Genomic DNA, 25,887 nt, shown 5'->3' with positions numbered 1-25,887 from the left:
GTTGTAGGTCCTGTTGCTAAGTAACCAATTGGTTCTTAGCCACATAAAATAAGCCTAATCCTTCGGGCCAGCCCTAGGAGAGCTGTTAATCAGCTCAGTGGTCTGGTAAAACTAAGGTATACTTTTTTTCATAGACTTTCTGCCTGATCACATCATTAGAGATAATTACCGTATATACTTGTTGAATGTTCGATATTTAAAGACCAAATTTATGGCCTAAAATTTTTGGGATTGACATTACACGAGGTATGGTTTTAGAAAAGTACAAGATTTTAGGAATGGGCTAAGCATAGGCTTTGGATTTCCCAACAACAGAAGTCAACAAATTAGCATTTCCTTCCACTGAAGTTGACAAACTATTTTTTTTTTTTTTTTTATAAAGAAAAGATTCATAGCTTTCGTCAAGGCAACAATTCTTATAGCTTCCCGTGGTATGCTGTATCCTGCATTTCGATTGTTGGTAACCCATTCTTCAACTTTTTTTTCAGGTGTGGCCACTTACAACTCTTTCCATGATTGGCACATTTGTACGATGGCATTTCAGTTAAACTTGTCTTTTTCTTCCTCCAATCACAAACACACTTTTCTGCTATGTCATATTTGGTAGCAGCTTGCACATTGTTGCTTACTTCAGCAAAAGTGATCACTTGCAGTTTAAATTTAGCAGTAAACTTCCTGTATGTAGTTGACGACATACTGAAGGGTATCGAGTAACAATATTGTGAAAACTTTTGATATAAGAAACAGTAACAGGGCAATAGAGTTGAAAGAATAGTGGAATTTGGTAGAGAGAGATTAAAGAAAGAAAATGAATGGTTGTTATACTGTTCACTAGTTTTAGTGGTTGCTTGACAAGCTTTTGGTAGTTATGACCAAACAATTGTAAACAAAGAAGTTCGGAAGTTTTTTTCCTTTTGTTTATTATAGTTAATTTTAATGATTTGAAACGAGTATATACTGATTTTTATACATTTTATAGGCATATTCTAAGCTTTGAGCTTCTTAGTTTAACTCAGATTTTAGACGTCAGAATCTTCGACTAGGCTACGATAGTGACTGACATAACCTAGGCTACCATCATATTTTGATTCCAAATGCAGTATGTAGAAATGTAGCCTAGGCGTATTGCCAGAATCAAAACTCGAACATTACATGGGGTATATGCTAAAATCCTAATATATGCCGTAAAAAATGGGGTCGAACGTTACGTGGAGTCGAATATTACAAGAGTATATATGATATATAATTCTGTAGTCTACAACCACACAAGCATTTTTGATAGCATAGCTGCTGTTCTTCCTCTAAGGAGTTACACTCATGGTCCCACCAGGGCTCCATAAGGCAGACCAACCAGTCTCAAAGAATTCTCGTATAGTTGGACTCGGCCAGAATAGTGCTTGTTGGCAGTGATAGTATATAAAGGACTCAGGACAGGAGGGCTCTTATCTTCTGTCCTACAGCGACTACCTCAGTCTTCCTTGATTTTACGTGCGTATGTCGACCATCTTCCTCATGACACTCTGGTCTGCCACAGAGTTCACTTGACCCCAGTGTTTGCTCCAGATATTGCAATCATCATAACTTTAAAACTAAGTACATAGTTTTAAGACCCAGTGGAAAGTTTGTTTCTTAAAATTCTAACGGGTAGGTTTATATTTGTTAAAATTAGGAGATTGTAAATCATGGGGAAAAACGTTCTTGAAGCAATAATGAGCATATTCCACAGGTTTGGGACCGTGAGTCTCTGCGCAGACTCGTGACACTACGCAACCACACGGATGGGGTCACCTGCCTCGCATTCAACGATTACGTGATTGTTAGTGGCTCTTATGACAAGACTGTTAAGTTGTGGGATTTCAGTGTATGTTAACTGCCTTTATTTTTTATTTAAGCCATTAAAGATTTACAGTATATGGTGAATAACTAAGAATACCTTGAAAATTCTGTTACTGGAATAAACAGAACTCTAGGTTAGTTTAATTTATTCAAGTGTGCAAATGGATTTCCATTAAGGTGCCTCATAACTTCTTTTAGTAATGAGTGGCAAGCTTACAGAGATTATTGCAGTGGCAAAGTTTGCAGAACCTTTTATGAAGGTAAATTTATTAATATTGTTGCTGTCATGATGGAAATTTCATGCAGGTATTTGTGTTTGTGGTATTTAAATGCTTAAACACTTGCACTTTGTTATGAGTTCTGTATGATAGTTGGTTTGTAGTAAGTCATGCATGTTTAACATATATTTTCTACATACAGTGATACAAGTTTGCAAACTTTGTTGTTTAAGTGCAGAGTTGCAGCTCAAGGTATGATTAGTTGAAGTACAGTAATATATATACAACTGTAAAGGTTTTTGCACTTGGTTTAGTGTAGAAGCATGATTAAAGTATAGCTTACTCTTCAGAAAGTAAGAGCTCAGACTGTAGGCTGGCCCTATAAAGGAGCCTTATGTAAACATTTTAGTCTCTTAAATTTTTAACTATCAGTACTTCCATAAAAATGGGCTTTCAGAAGTTTACAGTTAGTAAGAACTTCAAAGGTGCACCTTTGTATATGAAAGTTCTCAAAAATCTTTGTCTTGCGCTATTATGAATTCTTTCGTGAAGTTGGTCTCCATCCATTCTTATCTATACAGTACTTAAAGAGGAATTATTCTTCTTGTCTTCTAGATTGCATGGTTTCTTCTAAACTGCTGTATGTGATAACCTTCAGTTGACTATTTAATTGTATAGCCTTTTTTGGAAATAACTTGATAGAACCTATGATCTATTGCCTTTGATTAGCTTGTTTTTGCCTCATTACAGCTCACACCTATTTTCCTCCTTGCAGGAAGAGTTCTCGATTTTAACAATTCAGAAAACAAAAACCTTTACCAAGAACAAGTTTCCTATTACTTAAAAGATATGTTTGGTCTCTTAAGCTCTTTTTTAGTGATTTAATGATATGGACAGCAGTGCATTTTCATGGTCCACAAGTATACGTAGAGTAGTATTTGCTGTTACCTCATAAAGAAATCTGAAAATTATACTGTACAGTGAAACTTGCTAATCATATTTGTATTTTCACAAAAATGAAGGTTTTCACAACATGAGTTGAGGGTCTACAAAAATTGTTTTTTCTTAGCTCCCCCTTTGAAGGATTCTAAGTTCTTTTAAAATTACTGATATTTTCTTTTTCATAAATGCACACATTATATATATATATTTATCTGTTCACCAGTTGTTAGTTTAGTCCTTAGTATGACACTTATAATGTTGTCAAATGCCAATATTAGATTAAATTGGAAAAGTCAGTACATTTTATTTAGATTGATACTGTTGAAGGTGTTCAGGTACTAATTAATTGTAAATGTACAGTATTGAATATTCTATGTATTGATTAACAAGCTATTGATTGCTGTTTCAAGCGGGTGTTCATCGTAGACATTTAGATTCATGAAATTGCGTGGGATGTACAATTTAATTAGTGTTTGTCTTTGCTTTATCATTTTATGTTTATTGATAATTCTAATTTAGATTTAATGTTATGTCAATCATTTAGAGGATAGTTCTTTTGTATATTCACACATGTGCACTGTTTTAGTAGATTTTGGTATGTGAATACAACAACACAACACACAGTATGTTATAACAAGAACACCAAAATTCTTGCATAATTATTGGATGGTTACCGTGCTGCAATACTTGTACCTGAGCTTTAGAATTTACTTGCAAGTATTACCATGAAAAAAGGTTTTGGTACAAAGTCATTTCGTAATTGTATCCTTTCTTTCTTGTAATATAATACTTCCCATGAAAACCTAAAAGGGGCTTACTTAGTTTTTAAAGGAATTATCTTTGAGATTAGTTGTCAGATAACTTTTGAGCTTTTAAGTAGAGTATGTTATTGCAAACAAAAAATTTAAGCTGCTTGTTAAGTGAGCCATTGTTTCCATTTGTATTTCAGCTGTTGACAGTAGTCTTCTAAATTTTTATGTTTAGTTTTATTTACTTTGATGTATTCTAACTGCAAGTTGTGCTTATGATTTGAGAACAGTCATAAATACAAAAATGTTTCTGTAAACTTTGAGAATTACAGTACAACCCATTGAAAAATTTGTAAGATCAAATTATACTGATACACAATAATTTAGAAATGTTTTTGATGATGCGTAGCCAGTTCATGTTTAATCAAAGATGTCTGGTTCAACTTAATATAGTGTAATAATGATAAAGACATAGTTCAAGGATATATATATCACAGGAAGAGCTACTCACCTTATTTCCCAGCATCAACGACACTATTTTTTTTTCTTGAAATAGACCTCGGAAATTTACTGTGCAGTATAGAAGCCTCAAGCTATATTTTTCATTGGTCTAGCCTAACAACAGAGGAAGATTATCTTTCCTAGACAGTAATCAGAATTCATGTATATGACCTGTGAATGAAAAGTACAAATTATATTTTGTTAAATTGTAAAATACAAAAGATCATAAAAATAACAAAAAGTATTGTGTATGTAGTCACAAAGTTTCATTCCCTTATGGGTATATTTTAATACAGTATGGCAAGACTATCATAATTAAGCATGTTCAAAGCATGTTCACACGTTACTTTTGCAACTGGTAACAATGTGGTAAATATTTTCAGGTTTTGGAGATTAAAATATTTTGTCTCAGCCATGGTATTTGTATTGTGTGGTTTTAATACTTATTGTTTTAGTTTTTCATTAGTGATGTTATGTTCGTGTGGCATTTTTACGAGTAACTATGTAATGCAATGTTATCCCATATCTCTTGTATTTTCTGTTGTGTCTAGTGTTCCATGTATGTAAGAATGAAAAACATCTTAATCTTTAAATATTTTGCCAGCTGTAGCCACGTCCATTTGCACGAACTGAGACACTGTTGGCTAAAAGACAATGTCTTACAAAACACAGCTAGACTAAGATCAGAAGAGCTTATTAAATATTAAGATCAGTGAACATGAAAAAAATATAAGACCAGCTTCAAACTATTGAAATAACTACATTAATTAAAATGCTATAGCAACCGAAGCCACGGTACTTCAGTGCCATGAGATAGTCGAATACGCAAGGCCATCAGTTCATATTAGTTCAACCTTTTTTTTTTTTTTTTTCCTAAATTTTGCTAGTGAAAATTGAGGTCCACCTTCAAGATTGGAGTGTTCTTGATGCCGGGAAATATGATATTTATGTAACATCCAAATGGTTTTGAATTTTAGGACAGCAACTCGTAGATAATTCTGTCTGTGAGAATAATGGGTGCCGTGGTAGTACTGGTATCTCAACATTTATTTTATCTATCAGAAGAAGTCAACATCAAGTGTAGGCAGCCAAAAGTAAGTTTATTATGATTGTTATTAGTTCTCAGGGCAATAGTAGGTTAGACATTTAGATAGTGTACTTGAATATTTGGTTTCTGTATCCTTCAATGTTTACTAACTGTAAAAGTAAATTTTGCTCTAAAATAAGGCAGTGGCTCACTACAATTTAAATTTAGAAATGCAGTAATATTGAATAGTCCACACAGAGTATGCCTTGCCTGGCATAGTTTAGAAAGGTTATTTTCCCATCCATTCAGCTTCCAGCTGCACTGGTTTTTGTCTTTTACATTTCACCAATTTCCTTTAGTCTTTTCAAACCTATTATGCAGCCCAACCATTTAACTTGATCTTGCTCCAGTTTCCTTTTCGCTTAAATACAACCTTTGGATTAATCCTGTGAGAGAGGAGTATGTTAAAGTGGTCTTAGACTGATCTGTAATAATAAACAAGTTTAGCAGAATGCATTTAAATCAGCTTTGTAAAAAGGAAAAAGAATCAGGATTAGAAAGATGAGTGTGATGTACAAGTATTTTGAATGATTGAACATCACTGATGTGAGGAAACAAAATAGTCCTTGGCAGTAAGAATCAGTCCTCATTAGTCCATGGCTTTAGTATTATTTTGTCAGCGGGGTCACCATTAAAGCAAAGCCTGTGGTAAGAGTGCACATTTTAAAGAGAAGTTGATTATTTAGTAGTAATATTTAGAAGCAAATGCTCTAACCATTCCAAAGTGAATGCAATAAACTATTAGCCTGGTTTTGTGTCTCTAAATCAGCAATTTGGTATGAACTTCCAAAAGTTAATACACATAAAAACACACACACACACACACACACACACATTAAAACAGCAACAAATACACAAGATTTGCCCTTGGCAACTAATTAGCATAGATATATATACCTTATATATTTTTTTAAGCAGCCTTCTTTGAAAGGATTTACAGTACAGGAAAACCCAAAAATACTTCAGCAGTCAGAAATAATTTACTTTGTAAAAAAAATTTAACTGACAAGGGTTATGCTAAACAATATTTCATCATTTATTGCAAAAAATTGCCTTTAACCTAAAAAATATTTCATCATTTATTGCAAAAAATTGCCTTTAACCTATTAAGATGACTTGCAATACTTATTTTTGAGGCAGTATAATTACAGCAGTGAATATGTTTTTAAATAAAGTGTTAGTGTACCTCTTTGTCAACATATGTCCATGCATTCATATTCCTGAGTCTTTTCATTGTTAAAAATAATTGTCATATATTTTAGCTGATATTTATATGAGTAGGTTCAAACTTATGTTCATTTTTGTGGAGTAGTTTGTACAGTTGTATGGATTTGGTCATCTCCAAGGTGATCAGAAGTTTGAATCTACTCAATAGCTATAACGGTTTTTCTATTGAGTGATTTAGGATTAAAGCAATTGGTGTAATGCTGTACTGATCATGAAACAGTGAGAACAAAATGATACCCCTAAGTCATTGATACTCCCAGGATTTTTTTAGGAACTGGCTAGTTGATAATTACGACTGAAAACAAGGCTAAAAAATTGGTTTCACATTTGTGGTTCAATTCTATAATTCTATCACTGTAGGTTGTTATTGTGCAAGCTATGCTTTTTTATATTTAATATTTTCTCAACTATTAGGTCAGAAAATCACTTACGCTGACAGGTAACAGAGTGCATCAAGTTACGCCGTTGAAAGGATGAGTGGAAGAATGTATTTTATTTTAGCGAGTTATTTATATATAATTAAAGTAATTTTTTGTGTGTGCAAGAGTTTCTGAAGTGCTCATTCTTACATGTGAGCGAAGTGGTTTTCAAAAACAAAAGTTTGGACCTAGTGTGGTTGTGCATTGTCAGTAACCATAAGGAAAATTGTTGAAATCTTCCTCACATTTAGAAAGTTAAAATTAACAAGCTATATATAATGCCCAACATATTATTGTGTAAGAAATTCTTCCTACTCAGTATACTGTTGATACTCTGTAAATTTAATTGTAATTGTCAAAGATTTATGAAGTGCCTAGGCAGATTTGTTAGTCATTGTATTTGAGGTATTACTCATATGATACAATTTCCATACTACAGTGAAATGCATTACCTACCTACAATGTTTATGAAAACTGTCTGTCTCCTGTATTTCAAAGACCACCAGAAACAATAATGGTGATCTGTGCATGGCAAAAGGTGGTACCTTTTAAAATGTAAAGAAACTGGAGAGTTGGTGGAATTGTGTTGAAGGTTAGATCATGTGAGTCCTCATATAATTTTTCTTGACCATCATTGTTGGTCAGCATGCAGAATTCGTATTCTGTTGTGAGAAGGTGAAGAGCTCAAATATCAAAGATGACTATGCAAGGCCCTGATTGGGAATTAATATGTGCTAACAAATTGACAAGAAATGCTATCAAGAGATATTACCAGTCAGTATTACAGAGTTAGACAGTATGAAGTTGCATAAACAATTTTTGGGAATTACAAACTTAAAAGTATTTACCTGGGGGGAGCTTCTGCTTAATAAGCTTGCTCATTGGGAAGTTAATTTGATTGTTGAGTATATATATGGTGTTTTAACATTCCAAAAGCTGATTTGACGTATCAGTTTGATTTTGTTGAAGACTATGAGAATTTATAGCATGTGTTGCATTACTAGCTGTTATTTGTATAATTTTATGTTAGTAACATTATATGTTTTAATTATATGTATGAGAAATAACCGGTTATTGTTAAAAGTGGAAGCATCAAATGAATGTCATATTTGTTTCACAGATGCCATGATAAAGTACACCTACAATTCTTTGTATTGTGCATGTCCTTTTCATTCGTGGCCCTCCAGATAAGCAAGTATTTCTGTGTTAATGTACATGATAAGGTCATTGATGTTGCAAAGCTGTGAGTGATGACATTGTTGTGGCTTGGTGGATAACATTACATGATTCGGGTGTCCAGATGCTAACGCTGTGATTAGACGCTTTCTAGTTTAACCCTTTGGTTAGTAAAGGAATTTCAAGACAATGATATAAATTGGAACTTTTTAGTAGTGACAACTTTTGATTGTCAAGTTAGTCAGGTGTTCAAAGTAAAATTTTGTGTCCAAGATATTGCTACTCAAAGGGTTAATAAATTAGGTGAATTATAGGGAGCCTTACAAAATGTATCTATGCAATATGAATAAAACGTGATACTTTTTTTCACCAGTACATTGTTTCCCTTAACAGGGCTGACTCCAGAGAAAAAATAAGACAAACATGGTGAGAAATATTTAAGCTCATATCTGCTGTGTGTGCAAAGTGTGAAAAAAGCAAGCCTTGACATTTTTGCCTAGAGGAAATGTTATGAAGCATGCCAGTAATTGCTTTTATGTGTTGTGATGGCGTCATGTGCAAATTCAAAGCAATGATGTTTAATGCCAGACAGATGTTATTGGTAATTGTAGCAACATAGGAATTTGTCAAGTAGTTTATGATCACAATGTACTTGTAGTAGGTGCTAGTAGACGAGTTATAAAATAAGGTGCAACAGTGGTTGGCATTCGCATATTACCTAGAATACTCTTATTGTATGGTTTTAATTTATTTCAGTGTATTAGTGATGCTTCACTCACATTTATTATGTACAATATCTTTGTTAATATGATAGTGAGAATAATGCAAGCCTGATTACAAGGAAAATTCTCCCTGTCCTAAACATCTTGAGGTGAAGTACTTTTACAAATGCATATACATGAATTCATTTTGGATATGGGTCTTGTATTAACGTCTTTATGCAGCTTCTAATGTTGAAGAGTAATGAATGCTGATGTAATTGCCACAGCCAGGCTAGCAGAACTGATGCTTTGATCTGTAATTTATAGATTAAAGTGATAATGACAGATATGAATTTCATTTTAGATATTCAGTGTTCCCTTAACTCCAAGTGTGTTTGTTTGCCAAATATATATATACATGCAGTAGTGCTTTCCTTTTTTGTGTGTATCAAGTATTTTCAAGCGCATCTCACTGCTGTATAAGCCTATTTATTGTCTCATGATTGATTACTTTAACATATCTGTAGATGGACTGTATTGCAAGATAACTCTCAAAGACTGATTTTTGGTAGTTGCAACAATTAACCATGTTTTGTTTATTATTTGTCTAAGGCCTTTTAGCTGTCGGATATCTTATTTAAAAGGTGGTTTCCAATTCTTAGTGATATTTAATTTTCAATCTCTAATATTAAGAACTTGACCAGTTCTCATATCAAAAAGATAAGCAAAGTGGGTCAAGGCTGAATCCTCTCTGAATTTAGTTTTTCTTATTATTTTTGTCACATCAACACAATGATATTTCCATTAATTTTTTTTATCTGACAGAAAGGATCTAAAGGGAGAATCAAGGGCATGCCAGAGGTCAAAGGTTGTGTATTAATACCTATGATGGGAAAAATAAAATTAATTCAAGTGGTATCCTACATGGGGGGAGCAATATTACTACTTTAAAAAGCAGCTGGCCTGGGAGTCTTGCCTAAATTTACACCTTACTCTCAATGTCTTAGGGCCATCAGTCCATTGAGATGGGACCCAGCACTGAAGTTGTTTTCTCCCTCACGCAGCCATAGCAGATGCTCCAGTTTTACAGATGGAGAGGATGGCTGTCCACTGCCACCCTCCATCAAAGTTTCAAGAGCAGAAGTTTCCATCATCCAAACCATTTTAGGATTTTCATCACATAGTCTGTTTCAATAAGAGGGGAGAAAAATTAATTGTTCATACATGGAGCAAACCATTGGTCTTAACGTTAGCATAAATCTTCTGGCGCCAGCTGGAAACCGGTTTAAAAACAATAAAAAATTGTATATGCAAGGAATCTGTGGCATCTGGCATCTGATATGCAGATGAGGTGGAAGCAGATCAGAGACCCAGCTGGAAGCTCGTGACGTATTCAGTCTTTCTTCAACCACCTTGGAGAGCATATGTTTGCTTTTGCTCTCCTTTCCCCAAGCTGGTTTTTGTCCTAAGTCTGTGATACCTTCCTACTAGTTGTGTTGTGTTTTTGGGTGTGTGTGCATTTTGTGGTATTATCATGCTTTCTTTAATCAATCTAAGAATCCCAGTGAGCGCCAATGCACGTTTCCCGGTGTGCAAGGGCTCCCATGCTCCTGCTTCTTGGCTTCTTCAGATATAGACCCCCATTCTTCTTGCAGTAGGTGCTGTCCTAATTTTTGTAAGTGAGCTCCATCGTCTAGATTATGACGTGGGGTTGGGTGTCTGTGGCTTTCGAATTTGTCCTGGAATTCATGGCTAAGACTCAAAATCCCTCGGTTCACGATGACAGATTTGCCTTGTTTTCCATTCCTTCCCTTAGGGATTTTGTGAACAGCAATCCTCAAGAGTTACTGCTTTGCCCAGTCAGAGTACTGCACTGCTATCTGAAAAGGACTCGTCACCTGAGACCTAGGTGCCTTAGACTTTCTGTTAGCCCACACCGAGCCAAGAAAGAAGTGTCCAAGAATACTATTTCGTTTTGGCTGCGTGAGGTAATTAGGCGAGCCTATGTCTCATCGTCATGTTCTGTCTCCAATACCGTGCATGCTAAGGCACATGACATCAGAGGAATAGGTTCCTCTCAGGCATTTAAGAAGAACTTGTCTGTTCATGGGATTTTGAATGCTGGTTCATGGCTTCATCAGACCACGTTCACTTCCTTCTACCTGAAGGACATTGCCCACAGGTCCTTGGACACTTTTTCCTTGGGTCCAGTGGTGGCTGCTCAACAAGTTGTGTAGCTCATCCAGTGACCCTGGCAGGACCGTTTGTATCTTGACTAAATGATAGTGTGGAAGAGAGAATGAGTGAGATAACTGTTCTCTTTTCTTTCCCCTTTTCCTTTCTTCTGTACCTACTGGCAGTTTTGAAGAATTAGACATCATAAGCTGGAACTGGCTTGATGCAGGCGAGTGGTGCAGCCATACTGTTACAGCATTTTTATGTTCCATACAACATACAAATTTGCTTCTCAATAGCCTGTACTTCTCTCTCTCCGGCAAGGGGAGTGAAAAGCGGTGACAAACCCGTTACCTGTGGCTGGCATGGTTTGTTGCTTGAACAGACAGTTCTCTTTGACTTCCATATATGCACTGAATCTAGCTTGCTGCATTGTATTTTAACCCAGTGAACTGGTTGTTAGATACCCACTTATCTAACAACTCGGAGGCTTAGGTCCTCTTCCTTAGAACTCTAATTTCTAGGAAGAGTGATCAGATGTACCAAACCTCCAGTCGGTTCAGGAATCTCATACCTCCCTCCAAGTGTGAGTCTATCCTAATGTTAAGACCGAAGGTTTGTTCCACTTATGAACAAATGACAGATTTTTAATTAATCTGTAATTTTTCTTAGCTAACAAACCTAAGGTCTTAATATAGACTGCCCACCTCTAGCCACCCCTCTTATGTCTTATCCTGGGTTGGAAGAAAGCCTGAATGCGTCACGAGGTTCCAGCTGGGTTTCTGACCGGCTTCCACCTCATCTGCGTATCAGATGCCACAGATTCCTTGCATATGATTTTTTAGTTTTTAAACTGGTTTCCAGCTGGCACCAGAAGATTTATCCTAATGTTAAGATCTCAGGTTTGTTAGCCATGAAAAATACAAATTAATTAAAAATTTGTCATTTTGTTACTAAGATGGCAGTGGACAGCATGCCTCTCCACCTGTAAAACTGGAGTATTTGACATGGCTTAGAGATGGGGAACACAACTTCAACACTTCGTCCCATCTCAATGGTCTGATGACCCTTGAGACATTGAGAGTAAGGTGTATATTTAGATGAGACTTCCAGGCCAGCTGCTTTTTAAGGTAGTAATATTATTCCTCCCTTGTAGAATACCCCTTGAATTAATTTTATTTTTTCATCATGAGTATTAATCCGCAACCTTTGACCTCTTGACATGCCCTTGATTCTTCCTTTAGATTTTTTCTGCCAGACAAAAAATTAATGGAAATAATATTGTGCTGATGTAACAAAAATAATAAGGAAAACTGCATGCAGACATAATCCAGCACTGACCCATTATGATTCTCTTTCTGGCCATGAGAACTGATCAAGTTCTTAATACTACAGTGAAAACCAAATGTCATCGCTAAGACTTGGAAACTGCCTTTTAAATAAGACATCTGACAGATGAAAGGACTTAGACAAACAAAATATGGTTGGTTGAAGGTTATCTTGCAATAGTCTATCTACAGATAACTCAAAAGTCGAAGTAATGAAACATGATGCAATAAAGTGTACAAGAAGCATAGATATTGCCCAATAATGGAGATGAATTAATTGAAATTAAGGTTATTAGGCTTCCTTATTATTCCAGGCATGAAAAATAAAGAAACTTCTTTAGGAATAACAAAAAGAAAATTTGAAAGACTAGATCCTCCACTGAAAATTAAAACTGTGTCAGAACAGAAGTAAAACAAAATCTCCAAGGGAGGAGATCGAGAAAGACTCAAATCTGTCATTGTGAACTGAGGGATTTTGAGTCTTGGCTACAAATTCAAAGGGTACGGACCCCCAACCCCTCGTGTGTTTAACATTAAAATAGAGTCCATGAAGTTCACCAACTCTTTGATGAAGCTAAGGCCAGTAAGAAAACCATTTTGAGGGTTAAACTTCTGTCTGATGAACTCCGTAAGGGTTCACATGGACCACGAGTGAGACTGCGAAGCACCAGGGTCAAGTCCCAATTAGGAGGTTTAAGGTCTCTCAGGGAACAGGACTGCTCAAAACTTTGGGAAGTATACAGATTTCCCACGAAGAAGGTACGTCTACATTTTTCAAATGCAGAACCAATCCTAAAGCAGCTCTATAGCCCTTGATGGCTGACACACACAGAAGTTTCTCCCTACAGAGAAAAATGAGGAAGTCCACTACTTGTTGAATAGTAGTTCTGACCGGAGGGGAAACCCCATTGACGACACCAATCAGAGTAGACAGCCCATTTTCCTTGGTACACAGCTGTAGATGATCTCCTGAGGTAACCAGAAGTCTCTGACGCTGCTCTGCAAGAAAAGCCTCTCGCTTGCAGTAGATGCTGGATAGTCTACAGCCGTGAAGAGATAGGGACCCTACCGATCGGTGAAACCTCTTGATGTGTGGCTGGCAAAGAAGGTTGTGCCAGGGGGAATCTCCCTTGGCACCTCAGTCAGCAAAGCTAGGAGATTGGGGTATATCAGGGTACCATTCTGTGTGTGGCCACAAGGGAGCCACTAGGTTCATCCTGAGGTTCTGAGAAATCATCATGCTGTTGATTACTTGTCAGATTAGGCAAAAGGGGGGAAAGGTGTAAGCGTCCAGGTTCCAAGGTTATTGTAGGGCATCTTCTGCCATGGCTCAGGGATCTGGTATGACAGAACAAAATACCTCTAGTTTTTTGTTGTATCTTATTACAAAAAGGTCTACTGTTGGCCTTCCCCACAGTTGAAAAAGCCTTTCTGCTACCTCCTGATGTAGTGACCATTCTGTCCCCAGCACTCAACCCTGACAACTCGGCTTGTCTGCCACAACGTTCCTCTCACCTGGAATGTATCTGGCTGAGAGATCCGCTGAATGAGTGACTGGCCACTGGTGGAACTGTACTGTCAGTTTGTGAAGTTGACGGGACACTAGCTCCCACCCCCTCTTCCCCCCATTTGCTGACATAAGCTAACTCTGTAGTGTTCTTGGACATGAGAACCGCCAATTGCCCTGTCACCCTTTCTTGAAACTCCTAAAATGCCAGGAAGGCTGCTTTCAGCTCCAGGATGTTGATGTGAAGCTGTTTGTCTTGGCGATCCCACACTCCTGAAGTTGGGAGATCTTCCAAGTGTGCTCCCCAACCCTCATACAAGGTGTCCAAGAACAGAAGAATCCCTGGAGGGGGAGAGGGAAGGGGCACTCCTATGTCAGGTTCCTGCCATCCAGCCACCATGCTAAGTCTTGTCTCACTTCTGTTGAGAGAGGAATTTGAAAAAAGGGAGAATACCTTGAAGGGGACCAAAACTGTTTTAGTCTCACCAGAAAGATACGGCTTTAGAAGATTGGAGACGGGTCCTTCAGTACCTGCACACCACAGCTCATTTTTCCATCATTTTCTTCACTTTCTCTTGGAGAGCTAGATGCTTCAGCAAGCCTTGATTGTACGTTGACTGATGAAAAGGACACTCAGAGAGGGGAGGAGGGAACTCGAAGGGGAGCAGATATCCCACCCATACAATACCTACTACCCAGGTTTCCTCTCCATAATACTGCCAAGTCACCCAATGGCTCACCAGGCAACCCCGATTGATGGCAGTAAGTGGGGAGGGTTGCCCCCTCTATCATCTCCCTCTTCTAGCCCTGCCTCCGCCTGGGCTTAGGAGTGCTACCACAAGAAGGTCTAGATGATTTAGAGACGGCTTGATGCACAAGATGGTCATTGCTGTCTGCCCTATATCCGTCGACTGCAGTGTCAAGCTGGTCCTTGGGGAAGAGAGACGAGGAGCTTAAGCTATCTCCATTTCTCAAAGCTAAGACCGAATCTGTACTGATGAATCTTGAGACCTTGGAAAGGGCAGCATCTCTTCTTTTCAACAACCAGTTGGCCCACATGTTAGCTGTTAAGTGAGCCAAGTTTTCAGCAACCAGTTGGTCCACATGTTAGCTGTTAAGTGAGCCAAGTATGGAATGGTCTTTCTCCCAGACTGCAACAACCTAATGAAGGCAGTATTCTCTCCAGTGTCACCCGTAGAAGTGGAAGAGATCTTAGCCACTGCTGTTGACCATAAGTCAAGCCATGAAACAGCTTGGAATGCTGATGAAGTCGTCATCTTCATATTAGCCTCCTCCTGGTGGGTGAAGGATGGGCCCTCCACCTTAATTTGCTCTTAAGATAGGCCTGGGCCTAGATGAACCAGGTCTGTATCTACTTGTCTTGGCTGCAACACATCTTTGGGGGTTGGGTAAAAACATCTATGCTGAGGAAGTGGTGGAGGGAGCAACTTGAAAGACCTACTGGAACGAAGTGAATTGTCCCATCTGGAGACAAGAATTCACTTGATTGAGAATAAAGTCAGCATGATTAGAGCATGGCAACCCCAAAGATGTCTTCGCTTCTTTCTTAGGCCCCATCAGGGCTTTAATACTCTAAGAGAAATCTGAAGTGGTTGCCACAGTCTTCTCAGCCAGATCGTTGTACCCACGAATGGGGTCAATGACTTGAGCACAGGTTGTCATAAACTCTTGATTGTCTGCATCTTCTACCTCCTGGTCACGGGAATCACGATTCTGCCTGTCAGCTGAGTCGGAGGAAGTCAGAATGTCTTTATTCACCACTGGAGCACAGGCTTGCACAGGGTCTAGGACTTTTTGGGGGTCTGAAGATCTGTAGAATGAGAAGGAATCTCGTCCTAATTCCAATCCCATCTGTGAGAACAGGAGCGAGAAATACGATGAGGTGAGGAATGCTGTGATTCGTCATGCGACTGCAGTACTCCCGTTACGTGAAGGACAGTCACGGATGTGTGACCGAAAGCTTGGATCACGGTCCCTTCTAGGAGAACACGAGTAAGAATAACAGCTGGGAGGAGGCCGTGAGTGGTTATGCACCATGTAGGGCTCTCAACCCGCGTATAAGAGACACTGCTGTGTGATGGAGGGTGAGGACTATGAGATCCATGAGGAGAATGGTCCCAATCCCGAGAGTGTTCCTTCACAACTGACTTATTGATGAGAGCCTTATTGTCCTTACGGCCTTGGAAAATACTCATTTCTTGAACAGGATGAGTAGATGGAGGCGACATCACAGAAACCTCCTGTGGAGAAGTCTGATCCGTAGATTTGTGGTGCTTAGAGGACGCTTCTCTGGATGTGAGTACTACAGTACGGGAGTCAGGAACTGGGCGAGGTTCATCGGCTAAGGCAGAAGAAACACGGCCGTGTGCCTTGAAGGAAGCACGGCTATGCGAAGAAACAAGGTTTGAAGCAGCTCTTGATGAAGCAGGAACGGATTCGACATGGACGCATCTGGACAAACAAGGAAGAGGAGCGAGAATCTGAAGAGGGCCTGTGAATCTTCTTGCATGGAGGAGCTATGAAGTCCCTCTTCCTCCAGTGTCTGACAGGGATGGACGGAACAGACGATGAAGCAGAAGAGGAAGAAGATTTAGACAAAGACGAGGAAGGAGATCTATGATGTCTCTTCTTTGATTTCAGCGAATCGGTACTGCCGTACTTCTTCAGAAAAACACCTTTGACTGTCAAAGAGAGCCTGAACAAGAGAGTTGGAGGCAGCAGACATAGAAGGTCCAGGGATGGAAGTCAATGGGAACAATACGGATGGTGACAGCACAGCGCATGATGTGGGAAGAGCCAATGACAGCTGAGATGATGACACAGGAACATTAGCTCTGGAAACTGTCGTGGGGAGAGCCATTGTAAGTTGAGGTGACATCACAGAAACTGAAGCTCTGGAAACTGTCATGGCAGTTGATATTGGGATGTGGGAAGACATGCAGTGGGACAATAGGCCACCAAAAGTTGGTACCCCTGGTGGGCCTAAAGACATCCAACACTCAGAAAGCTTCTGCACATCCAACCCTGAAAATCCTGTACAAGAGGGAGCTGCCTCCTCCCTCATGGGGGGAAAGCTTCCCTTCCTGAAAGAGCAGGGCCAGCAACATCAATTACAAGATGTCCCAGACTCCCTCTCAAAACATCCAAAGACAAAGCAATAGAAGAATGAGATGAAGTAAAATCTTCCAGAGAAGATGATGCAACAACAGGTTTTGGCAAGGAAGAGATAGAACAAGAGGAAATTGATGCGTCTACCGATTTCCTCTTATATCTCCTCTTCTTACCAAAATTCTTCCATTGCTCAGGAGACAATTACGACACTCAGAACAAGGATTACTTACGTTACAATCGTTAGATCTGCACCTGCTACAAGTGGAATAGGGGTCTGTATCCAAGGCAGCCAAATAACGAGAACAAGGGTTGTTACCAACTCCCGGACATCTTCTCAGAGGCTTGGATTACATAGATGATTTATAGGTTTGCATTCCTAGGAATGCAAAATACACACAAATAACACAATATCACACAGAAAAACACACACACACACACAAAAAAAAACAGAACGCCAAGGCATAAAATGGGCAGGTAGTGGTAAAACAACTGGCTTCTTGACTAGAAAGGCAGTAGCACAGTCTTGCTATGAAGGCGGTTAGAGAGAAACTGGTTCGTCACCAGAATCCTTGTGCTATTTTAACCAGATTCCTGCAAGTGCTAAAGAAATTCCCCTACATTAACAGCAAAGGTTTGTTCTGTGTATGAACAGTGAAGAAAGTACAATAAAAAACACAGAATATAGCATTAAGGGACCAAACACTTGAGGTCTACTTTTACGAATGTTACATCAGGAAATAAACCAAAACATGATAGAAGAATTAGAAGAAAACCAAAGTAATGTTTTTGCAAGATAATGAGAACCCTTAAACACTTAGAAACAAAATACTATAACATAAGTAGTCTGTTAACATCAATGAAAATGATTACAGTACTTACCACAAAAAAAGCTCACCTGAAAAAGCCAAGACACAGAAACACATAACAAGTGGGTGCAATACAGTAGGTTACATGTTTTACTGAATTGCAATAAAAACACGAATAACAAAAGCCTAATAAACATAAGAAAATCCTCAAAATGTAAAAATAAAGAAACAAATGACATAGAAACTCATGACAAGAATGCAAGTTAAAGACAAATTTCTAGAAAAAATTCAAATGAAAGATCACAATAAAGAAACCTGTAATGAAATGGTAAAACCTTCCCATAGCTCAGAGCCTTTTCACCACGTAATGTAGGGACCACTTTGTCCATGACTTGCTCTTGGGACTGAACTGATCAGCCACAACATTCCTCCTATCTGGAATGTGCCAGGCCAATGACTCAACAGACTGGAAACCGGGCCACTTAATGCATTTCGTTGGTGGATCAACATTAAGTGACTTGTCAACCTGCCCTGGAATATTTGCAATACCAACAGTGCCACCTGCATCTTAGGGCATTGCTGTGCAGGTGAGGGTTGTCAGAAGTCCATGTTCCCAAAGCAACCTTGGTGCTCTATTCTTCCCTCAATGTGAATAAGAGCAGAAGCATCCTGAGAAAGGAAAATCCAACAATGCTCTCACAGTGAGGTTCCTGTTGTCCATCCACCATTCCAGATCATCCCTAACTACCTGGTTGTGAGCGGGGGACTTCTGCTGCAGGTGGACTTCCCTGTGGACTTCCCTGTGTAAGGCATGAACTTCGCCACAGATGAAAGAGAACCAAGAACAACCTGCAGAAGCCAAGCCAGTGATTTCTCTTGGGAATTTGCCTGTGACTTCCTTGAGCATCCTACTGATCCAAGTCTATAGGAAAGGCTCTTGCTGCTGTCATATACATATACTGTATATATCAGCATGCCAAAGCACTTTATCTGCTGTTCAGGCTGGAGAAATGACATCTCCCAGTTTATCATGATCCTTTGATTGAGACAAAAGTGAGGAGGCAATCTTGATTCTGAAGTAATTGTGCCTTTGAAGACACCACGATCAGCCAGTCATTGAGATAGTGCAGTGAGCAAATCCCTACCAAGTGGGCACAACTTATCACCGAAGTGAACAGTCTCAAAAACAGCGCCAATCCCTTTGCAGACAATGTGGTTTTGAGGGATGGGTATCTGAAAGTGCTCCTTCAGGTTTAAAGACATCATCAAGTCACCCCCTGTTGGAAGATAACATGGAATGTGGGGTTTCAATCCTGAATCGGGTTTGCAAAATGAATCTATTCAGTGGAAAGAGATCAATAACTAGTGTCCAACCTCTTGTCAACCTATCTACCTACTAAAAACTGAAGAAGACCAGAGAATGGCCTTCTGTGACTTCTGGGGTTTGCTTTTCCAGCACTGTCCTCACCAATCTGATATGGATTCAGTTGGATAAGACTCAGGACCTACTGTTTCCACACCAGAAAGAGAGAGAGTGCCCCTTCACCAAGGAAGAAGGGGCTGAAGCACCATACCAACCTTATGAAAGCTCTTGTGATGGTGAGTTATCAACTCCTGGGGGAAGAATGAGAACCTCAAGTCAAAGACCTGAGTGCCCATTCTGACAGCCATCAAACCCAGCTACAAAACTGGTCTAGCCAGAACTGGGACTATGTGATAGGAAGCCAACTCATCTGTCCAGAATTGAACCCATCTGGTCGACAGGGGATGTGGATGTACCACGTCCAACACCAGGCACAGGGGGATGATTGTGCTCAGCATTGTGGACAGCGAACAGTCTGGAGTACTGACTCATCCGCTGATATCTCCAAAAAATATTTTCACCGGTCAACAGGAGGCTCACAGTATCTCAGCCTTGTTGGTGTAGTTCTTGCCTGGGAATGCCACCCCCCATGGTCATTTTTGGCACATGTCTGCCTAATTCATTAAACTTATGGAATACTCCCATCATGAATTCAGGGTATCCTTGGATACTAACTAGGATGTTGTTACTAAGGCATTTTCATCCATTAGGAGGGAGAATAAAAAGTCCTCCAAGGCCATCCACTCTTACTGAGAAAGTGAGGTCTGTTGAGCATGCTGCCAACAATCTAAAGTCTCCTAGACCATCATTAGATTGGACCCTGATTCCCAGAGTGATGCTACTGCTCCTGTAGTACTGACCAGTCTTAGCACTGCAACCAGCTTAGACTTAACTTCCCCGAGTTGGGAGGGTAAGGGACTGCAATCCTCACCCCTGACCTCGATCCCAACAATCCTTGGAGTGACACTTCAATGTGCTCTTCTTTTCGGATGGCAAAGCAGTACTTTATTAATAAGTGAAAGGCAGTGATTGGGGTGGAATGGGGAAATTTGGGAAAGAGCAGCCTTCCCCATACAGAATGGTGTCCGGTTCCTCTTGCAGTTAGGATACAGAAACTGCCAAGAGATGATCACCCTCCCAACTGGCATAATTACCAAGGTGATCGAAGTTACCAGTGCACAAAAATGAATTATCAGTGGATGATGTGCAACATTCTCTAGTAACAACTGGCAAGTACTCAAACAATACCAGACAATAAAATAATTATGACAGGGAAAAGTCAGTTCATCAGAGCTACATAATAACATAAATGTCCACGATCAAGATTCACTAAAGAGGACTAAACATCTTAAGAACTGTGCAAGGAAGTACTGTAAAGTTGATCAATTAGGCATTCAGGAGCCATGAAATGTTAAATGTACTGAGCAAAGATATTTCAAATACTGTACAGAACTGTATTACCACCAAGTGGGCAATATAAAACAGAAAATTTTAAAGTAGTACGAATTCATATAATTAACAAAAGCACAGCAAGCTTATTCTTACATAAGCAACAAATCAGTTTGCCCTAAAAATAGCCACCTTGTTATCTACACATTCTGACAATAGCAGGTACACATAACTATGGTTTCTCTAGATACTGCAAAAGAAAGGATGAATTGTGACAACTACTGATTTTAGCTTATGCTGTACAAAGCTTCCTTCTGATGTGGTAGGTGAGGCAGCAGTGACTTTTGTGATGTAGAAAATAGTCCCTCTAGTTAAGTATACTGAGCTGACATGAAGATTCAAAATTAATTTCATCTAAAGGCGACTCTACACTCGGCTATCATCACATTATTCTAGTCAGTATCTTCTTCTCCTTCGGCAAGTTTGGCAAAATTAATTAAGAGTCCTGTCGACTGTACTGTTCATTATGTTAATTCTCAAATACTTTTGATACTATTTTAATCCATATAATATAATGTCAACCTTTTAGCAATCATACTTCGTAAGTATTACTCTGGCTTACCTTTATGAAACCTGCAGGGGATGACTCTTTCAGTGTTGAAATACCTCGAAAATATAATATACAAGGAAAATACAGCAAACATGGAATAGTCAACATTCCATCTGCAGATGAAATGGGAGAAGGGTTGATCAAATCCATTGGCTTTCATGTATACAATTTCCACACGGCACCTTTATCAATAAAAAGCTTGGTACAGAACACATTAATTCACGTAAACATTTCAGATAAAGCAGTAAATTGTGTACTTACCATATCTATTTCACTTTACTCATATACTGACTGAAAAGTATCCTCAGGTGAAATTGATACTAAAATTGAAAAATTCTAGAAATATTTTACTTCCCCAGTAAAACAGTGCACCCTTAATCAACAGACATAAACTCAGTAATTAATTCTGACATCTGCTCGACTGAAACAGTTTTCTGTTGGTCTCCATGTGCATTTGATTCAGTTTTTATCGACTGAAGACATACAGTGATGCCCTGTGGAGAACTGGCTGATACCGCTAATGCCTCCTGGACGGGATTATAAACGTGAGATTTCGCAGTTGCAGTACTGGGAGACTGACGAGATGATTCATCATTTGTAACTTCCTGAAAAAAAATTGGTCACTGGTGAATGCTAGCAAATTTTTGACACTGTGTTCAGTTAGACTAAGAACAAGGAGAAGAAACAGTTGCAAAATATTGCAGCAGCTGCCAGTGAAAAAAATATTAAAAAGCAACATATATATTATAGTGCTTAAATAATTTTAAATTAATATTTAACCACAAAATATGACACTAATAAAACCTACAAGCTTATCACTTAAACTAAAACCTTTTTGACCAGCTGCAGCAATAAACTGAAACCCAACATTGTAACATGGATGAAGTTTCATCCAAGGGAGGAAAAATGCAAAGTTTTGAAAGTAATTTATATTTTTCCTAGTTATACAAACCATAGCCTTTCATATATGGAGTATCTAAACAAGGGTAGCACCCAGGTGGGGTTGGGAGTGAGGGGGTGCCCATTCCCGTCCAACCAAAGTTACCCATTGTTCTTCCAGCCCATATTCAGAATGAAAAAACTGAAAGGAAATATCGAATCAAGGTGGACAAGGAGGAGTTCCTCCATTATGAAAGGCTACAGTTTGTGTACCTATGAAAAAGACAAATTACTTAAAATAAGACCTATCCAATCTGTTCTACAATATTAACTAGTGAGTTATTTAATCTGTCCTGAAATGGCATTAGGTCAAAACTGCTGTCATGCCAAACATCAGTTTATAAAATTTTCCTTTCGTTAAGAACTTACAGTCACAAGTACACAATTTAATTGCAAAATTTGACTGAGTGTTCGGGGTAAATTCAATCCAATTACGGAATAATTCATTTCTGAGGTATTCCAATACTGATCAACAGGCACTTACGTAAATAAAAAACAAACATCAAAGCTTACTAACTGGTAGTTAGGATTGAACATACAGTGCTCCCCATCTTTTACACGGGGACAGGTTCCAGAACCCACTGCAGAAATGCAAAATCCCCTCTAAAAATGCTTATAACTGGCTTACAACTGCCAAATACTCTTTACCCCTTAAACTAAAATGCTTATAACTGCCTATTTTCAGTTCCCTGCCTAATTTAATAGTTCATACAAAAATATATCTTAAATTATCATATTAAAACAATTAAAATCATTTAAAACAAAAATACATCCCAAACCATCATCCCAAAACACCCAAAGTCAGCTTACATTACCCTCCTACAGCTGTTACTCATAAGTATATAAACACCTAAAATGCTTATAACTGCCTATTGTAACAGTTCATCGCCAAACTTAACAGTTCAAACAAAAATATATACCGTATACCTCAACCTATCATCCCAGAACACCCAAATATCATTTCAAAGTCATCCTTCAACATTACATACCCGCCTACAACTGTTACTCTTAAGTTTCCCCTATAATTCAGACATGCACGTTTTCTCTTGCATAACGTAACTTTGTGCATCGTCTGTTGTACTGCGCATAATGTACATATTATATTCTGCTGTGTTGTACGACGATTTGAAATATTTACTGTACAGTACGTATTTAGGATAGTACTACTGTATAGAGCATGTCTAAAATATGTGATTAGTTTAGAACGACAGGACACGTTCCCCCAAAAAGAATGGTAGGTTTGCTACGTCGCTAGTATTTTCGTGATTATGTACAAATACATTTATGATAAAAAAGGATTTAGTACAGTAAGTTCTGGGTTTACATCGTTTTGTGTTAATCCTCACCCTCTATAAATTTATTAAAGAATTCTTATTCTCTCTCTCTCTCTCTCTCAGTATACATATCCTTTAATGAGAAAACACAGCAAAATATCAGGAAAACAATATTTCACTTACAGAATCCATTTACACTGTATTGATCTAATCACTGTAAAAATATTTAAAATCCGAATTTGATACGTAGGCAGCTCAAAACCTCCCGTAGCAAATTCTCTGACATGGGATCTCTCTCTCTCTCTCTCTCTCTCTCTCTCTCTCTCTCTCTCTCTCTGTATACATATCCTTTAATGAAAAATACAGTAATTAGTGGATACACAGTGTTGCTCTATGAAAAAAAGCGAATTAGTGATAATTTTAGAGATACAGTCCACATAAAAATGTGCAAATTGATAAAAGTTCCTGCAGAAAAATGAAAGATATGTTCCACAAAATTCCATAACAAAATGAAGCGGGAGAAAGTGAAGAGTGTACAAGTGGGGTAGTACTGTAATGCTGTTTAATTTTTCTGTTAGGTCTACTGAAATGAATACTTGCTACTTGATTATTACCCGTTGCATCCTCATTTTACATATAAGTTTGGTGAATGTTGCAAGTATATACAGTACAGTATAAACTAAATGTACTACACTAATACATAAAAAATTCCTATATTTAAGAAATTCAGAAGTGCTGTACTACATATTTATAACAGATATTATCAAACCTCTCAAAATTTAATGAAAAAATGTACAATATTGACCTGATGATCATTAAACATGAAAAGATGGAGGAGGAAAGATTAAATGTAGTAGGAATCCTCACGCATACTTTTAATTAACAGTACACCACATTACTCTGAGCAGCCATGGCCCAATTCTCTCACCTTAATTAGACATTAGGCAGAAGTAAAAATAAAAGATCTGTAATTCACATGGACATACTTAAAAACTTTCCCTGGCTAAAATTTGAATATGTTACTTCTACTTGAAAATCAACAGATTGGAAAATACGAGATGATTAGACTTTAACTGAAACTTTTAAACAAACTTACCATCTCCGTGAATGGCGTAACTACAATGTGACCGTCAGCATTTGAATGTGAGTGTTGTGAGGATCCAGTCGAGTCTAAGACCACCATGTGTTGGCCACCAATAACTATTTCACTTCCTACCACTTGGTAGCCACCACCAGTAAAGTTTACCTGAAGATAAAATTCAGCAAGATCTAACCTATTACAACTTGAAAAATGATCGACAAGAATATCCCTTAAACTACTTGAAGACACTGAATTCTGTAGCATACTTACAACAAAAAAGCAAGCAAATATGAACTGCAAGAGACTAAGTAAAACAACACATATTGATGCACATCAAGGAATTTTCTTAACATTAAAAAGGTCAATGTTATGACAGTCTGTTGCAGGGATTTTGCAACTATTACAAATTTCAAAGTTGTTAAGGCATTCCAATTACAATCAATCTGTATTTAATACACAGATCTTGAGGCACACAGAATATAAAGTATATTGGCAATTTAAAAGAAAAAGAAAACAAATTTCTAATTCCCCTGTACAGTAATATAATTTTTATCTAGAAAAATACCAAATTCTAAAGTAATTTGTATTTTTCCTAGCATACAAAACCTATGCTTTCATTGGTTATGTTACTTGCGATTGGCACGCTTGGGCTGCAACTGAATCATCTAAATAACAAAATGCTACTAAGTAGGCCTACAGTTGCCCGTGACCTGTGCTGGCCTTACTCTTCCATTTTGTGAACAATCCTGTCCGCAGCTATGCTCTGCTCCATAGTTAGAGTGAGTTCACAACTACATGGGGTGGTATAAGTAGGGTAAAAATATACCTATGAAAGCACAGGTTCATATGCTAGGAAAAATACAAATTACTTTAGAATTTGGTATTTATCCCAACACATACAAACCTATGCTTTCATAGATGGAACTTTACTTGGAGGTAGGAAGCTGATCTCTCACAGAGTTGGCATGTCTCTGTGGATGTCGAAGTTGCACCTACCCTCCTTCCAAGGGCCACAACCTACTCAACAAGTACTCTCACTATCAGAAAAGTCATGCTCTATGTACTCCCCATTCCCGTCTAGCATTCCCGACGTCCTCCTGTCCCCTCTCGGGTGGAGCCCTTCTATACCACCTGGTGGGCTGCAACTACTGGGTCCAAGGTGAAGGTGTCTAAGGACTTGTGTGCCAGGTTCTTGAGGTAGAAGTGAAAGCCACCTGTCTTTTCCACACCCCTTCCTTCAGGACCTGTAGGACCAAATGGTTCTTCTTGAAAGCTACTAATGGTCTGATGCCCCTTATATAGTGAGTCCTTATCCTGCTTAGGAGAGGGCTGTCTCCGTTGGCCTCATACGCTCTGACAATCACTTCTCTCAGTCAGAAGGGGATCATGTTACTAGTGATCTCCCTTGTCTCTCGTCCCATGCTGGT

General features: G+C 38.4%; 2 protein-coding genes across 5 annotated transcripts in view; one reads left to right on the top strand and one right to left on the bottom strand.

The window, feature by feature from the left end:
* LOC136826034 (F-box/WD repeat-containing protein 7-like) overlaps positions 1–5,852 on the top strand; it is a 56,823-nt gene extending 50,971 nt beyond the window's left edge. For both annotated transcript variants that reach the window (XM_067082905.1, XM_067082904.1), the window contains exon 13: positions 1,727–5,852. In XM_067082905.1, coding sequence (XP_066939006.1) covers positions 1,727–1,870 — 144 coding nt within the window. In that variant the 3' untranslated portion in view covers positions 1,871–5,852. The remainder of the gene's footprint in view (positions 1–1,726) is intronic.
* Positions 5,853–21,492: 15,640 nt separating this feature from the next.
* Positions 21,493–25,887, bottom strand: part of LOC136826033 (uncharacterized) — a 106,477-nt gene continuing 102,082 nt past the window's right edge. For all 3 annotated transcript variants that reach the window (XM_067082901.1, XM_067082902.1, XM_067082903.1), the window contains 2 exons: positions 24,476–24,625; positions 21,493–21,771 (listed from right to left, as the gene is read on the bottom strand). In XM_067082901.1, the coding sequence (XP_066939002.1) occupies positions 21,541–21,771; positions 24,476–24,625 (381 nt within the window). In that variant the 3' untranslated portion in view covers positions 21,493–21,540. The remainder of the gene's footprint in view (positions 21,772–24,475; positions 24,626–25,887) is intronic.

This window comes from Macrobrachium rosenbergii, chromosome 40, assembly GCF_040412425.1.
Source record: "Macrobrachium rosenbergii isolate ZJJX-2024 chromosome 40, ASM4041242v1, whole genome shotgun sequence".
NCBI classification, from domain to species: domain Eukaryota; kingdom Metazoa; phylum Arthropoda; class Malacostraca; order Decapoda; family Palaemonidae; genus Macrobrachium; species Macrobrachium rosenbergii.
This window is presented reverse-complemented; position numbering and strand designations above follow the sequence as displayed.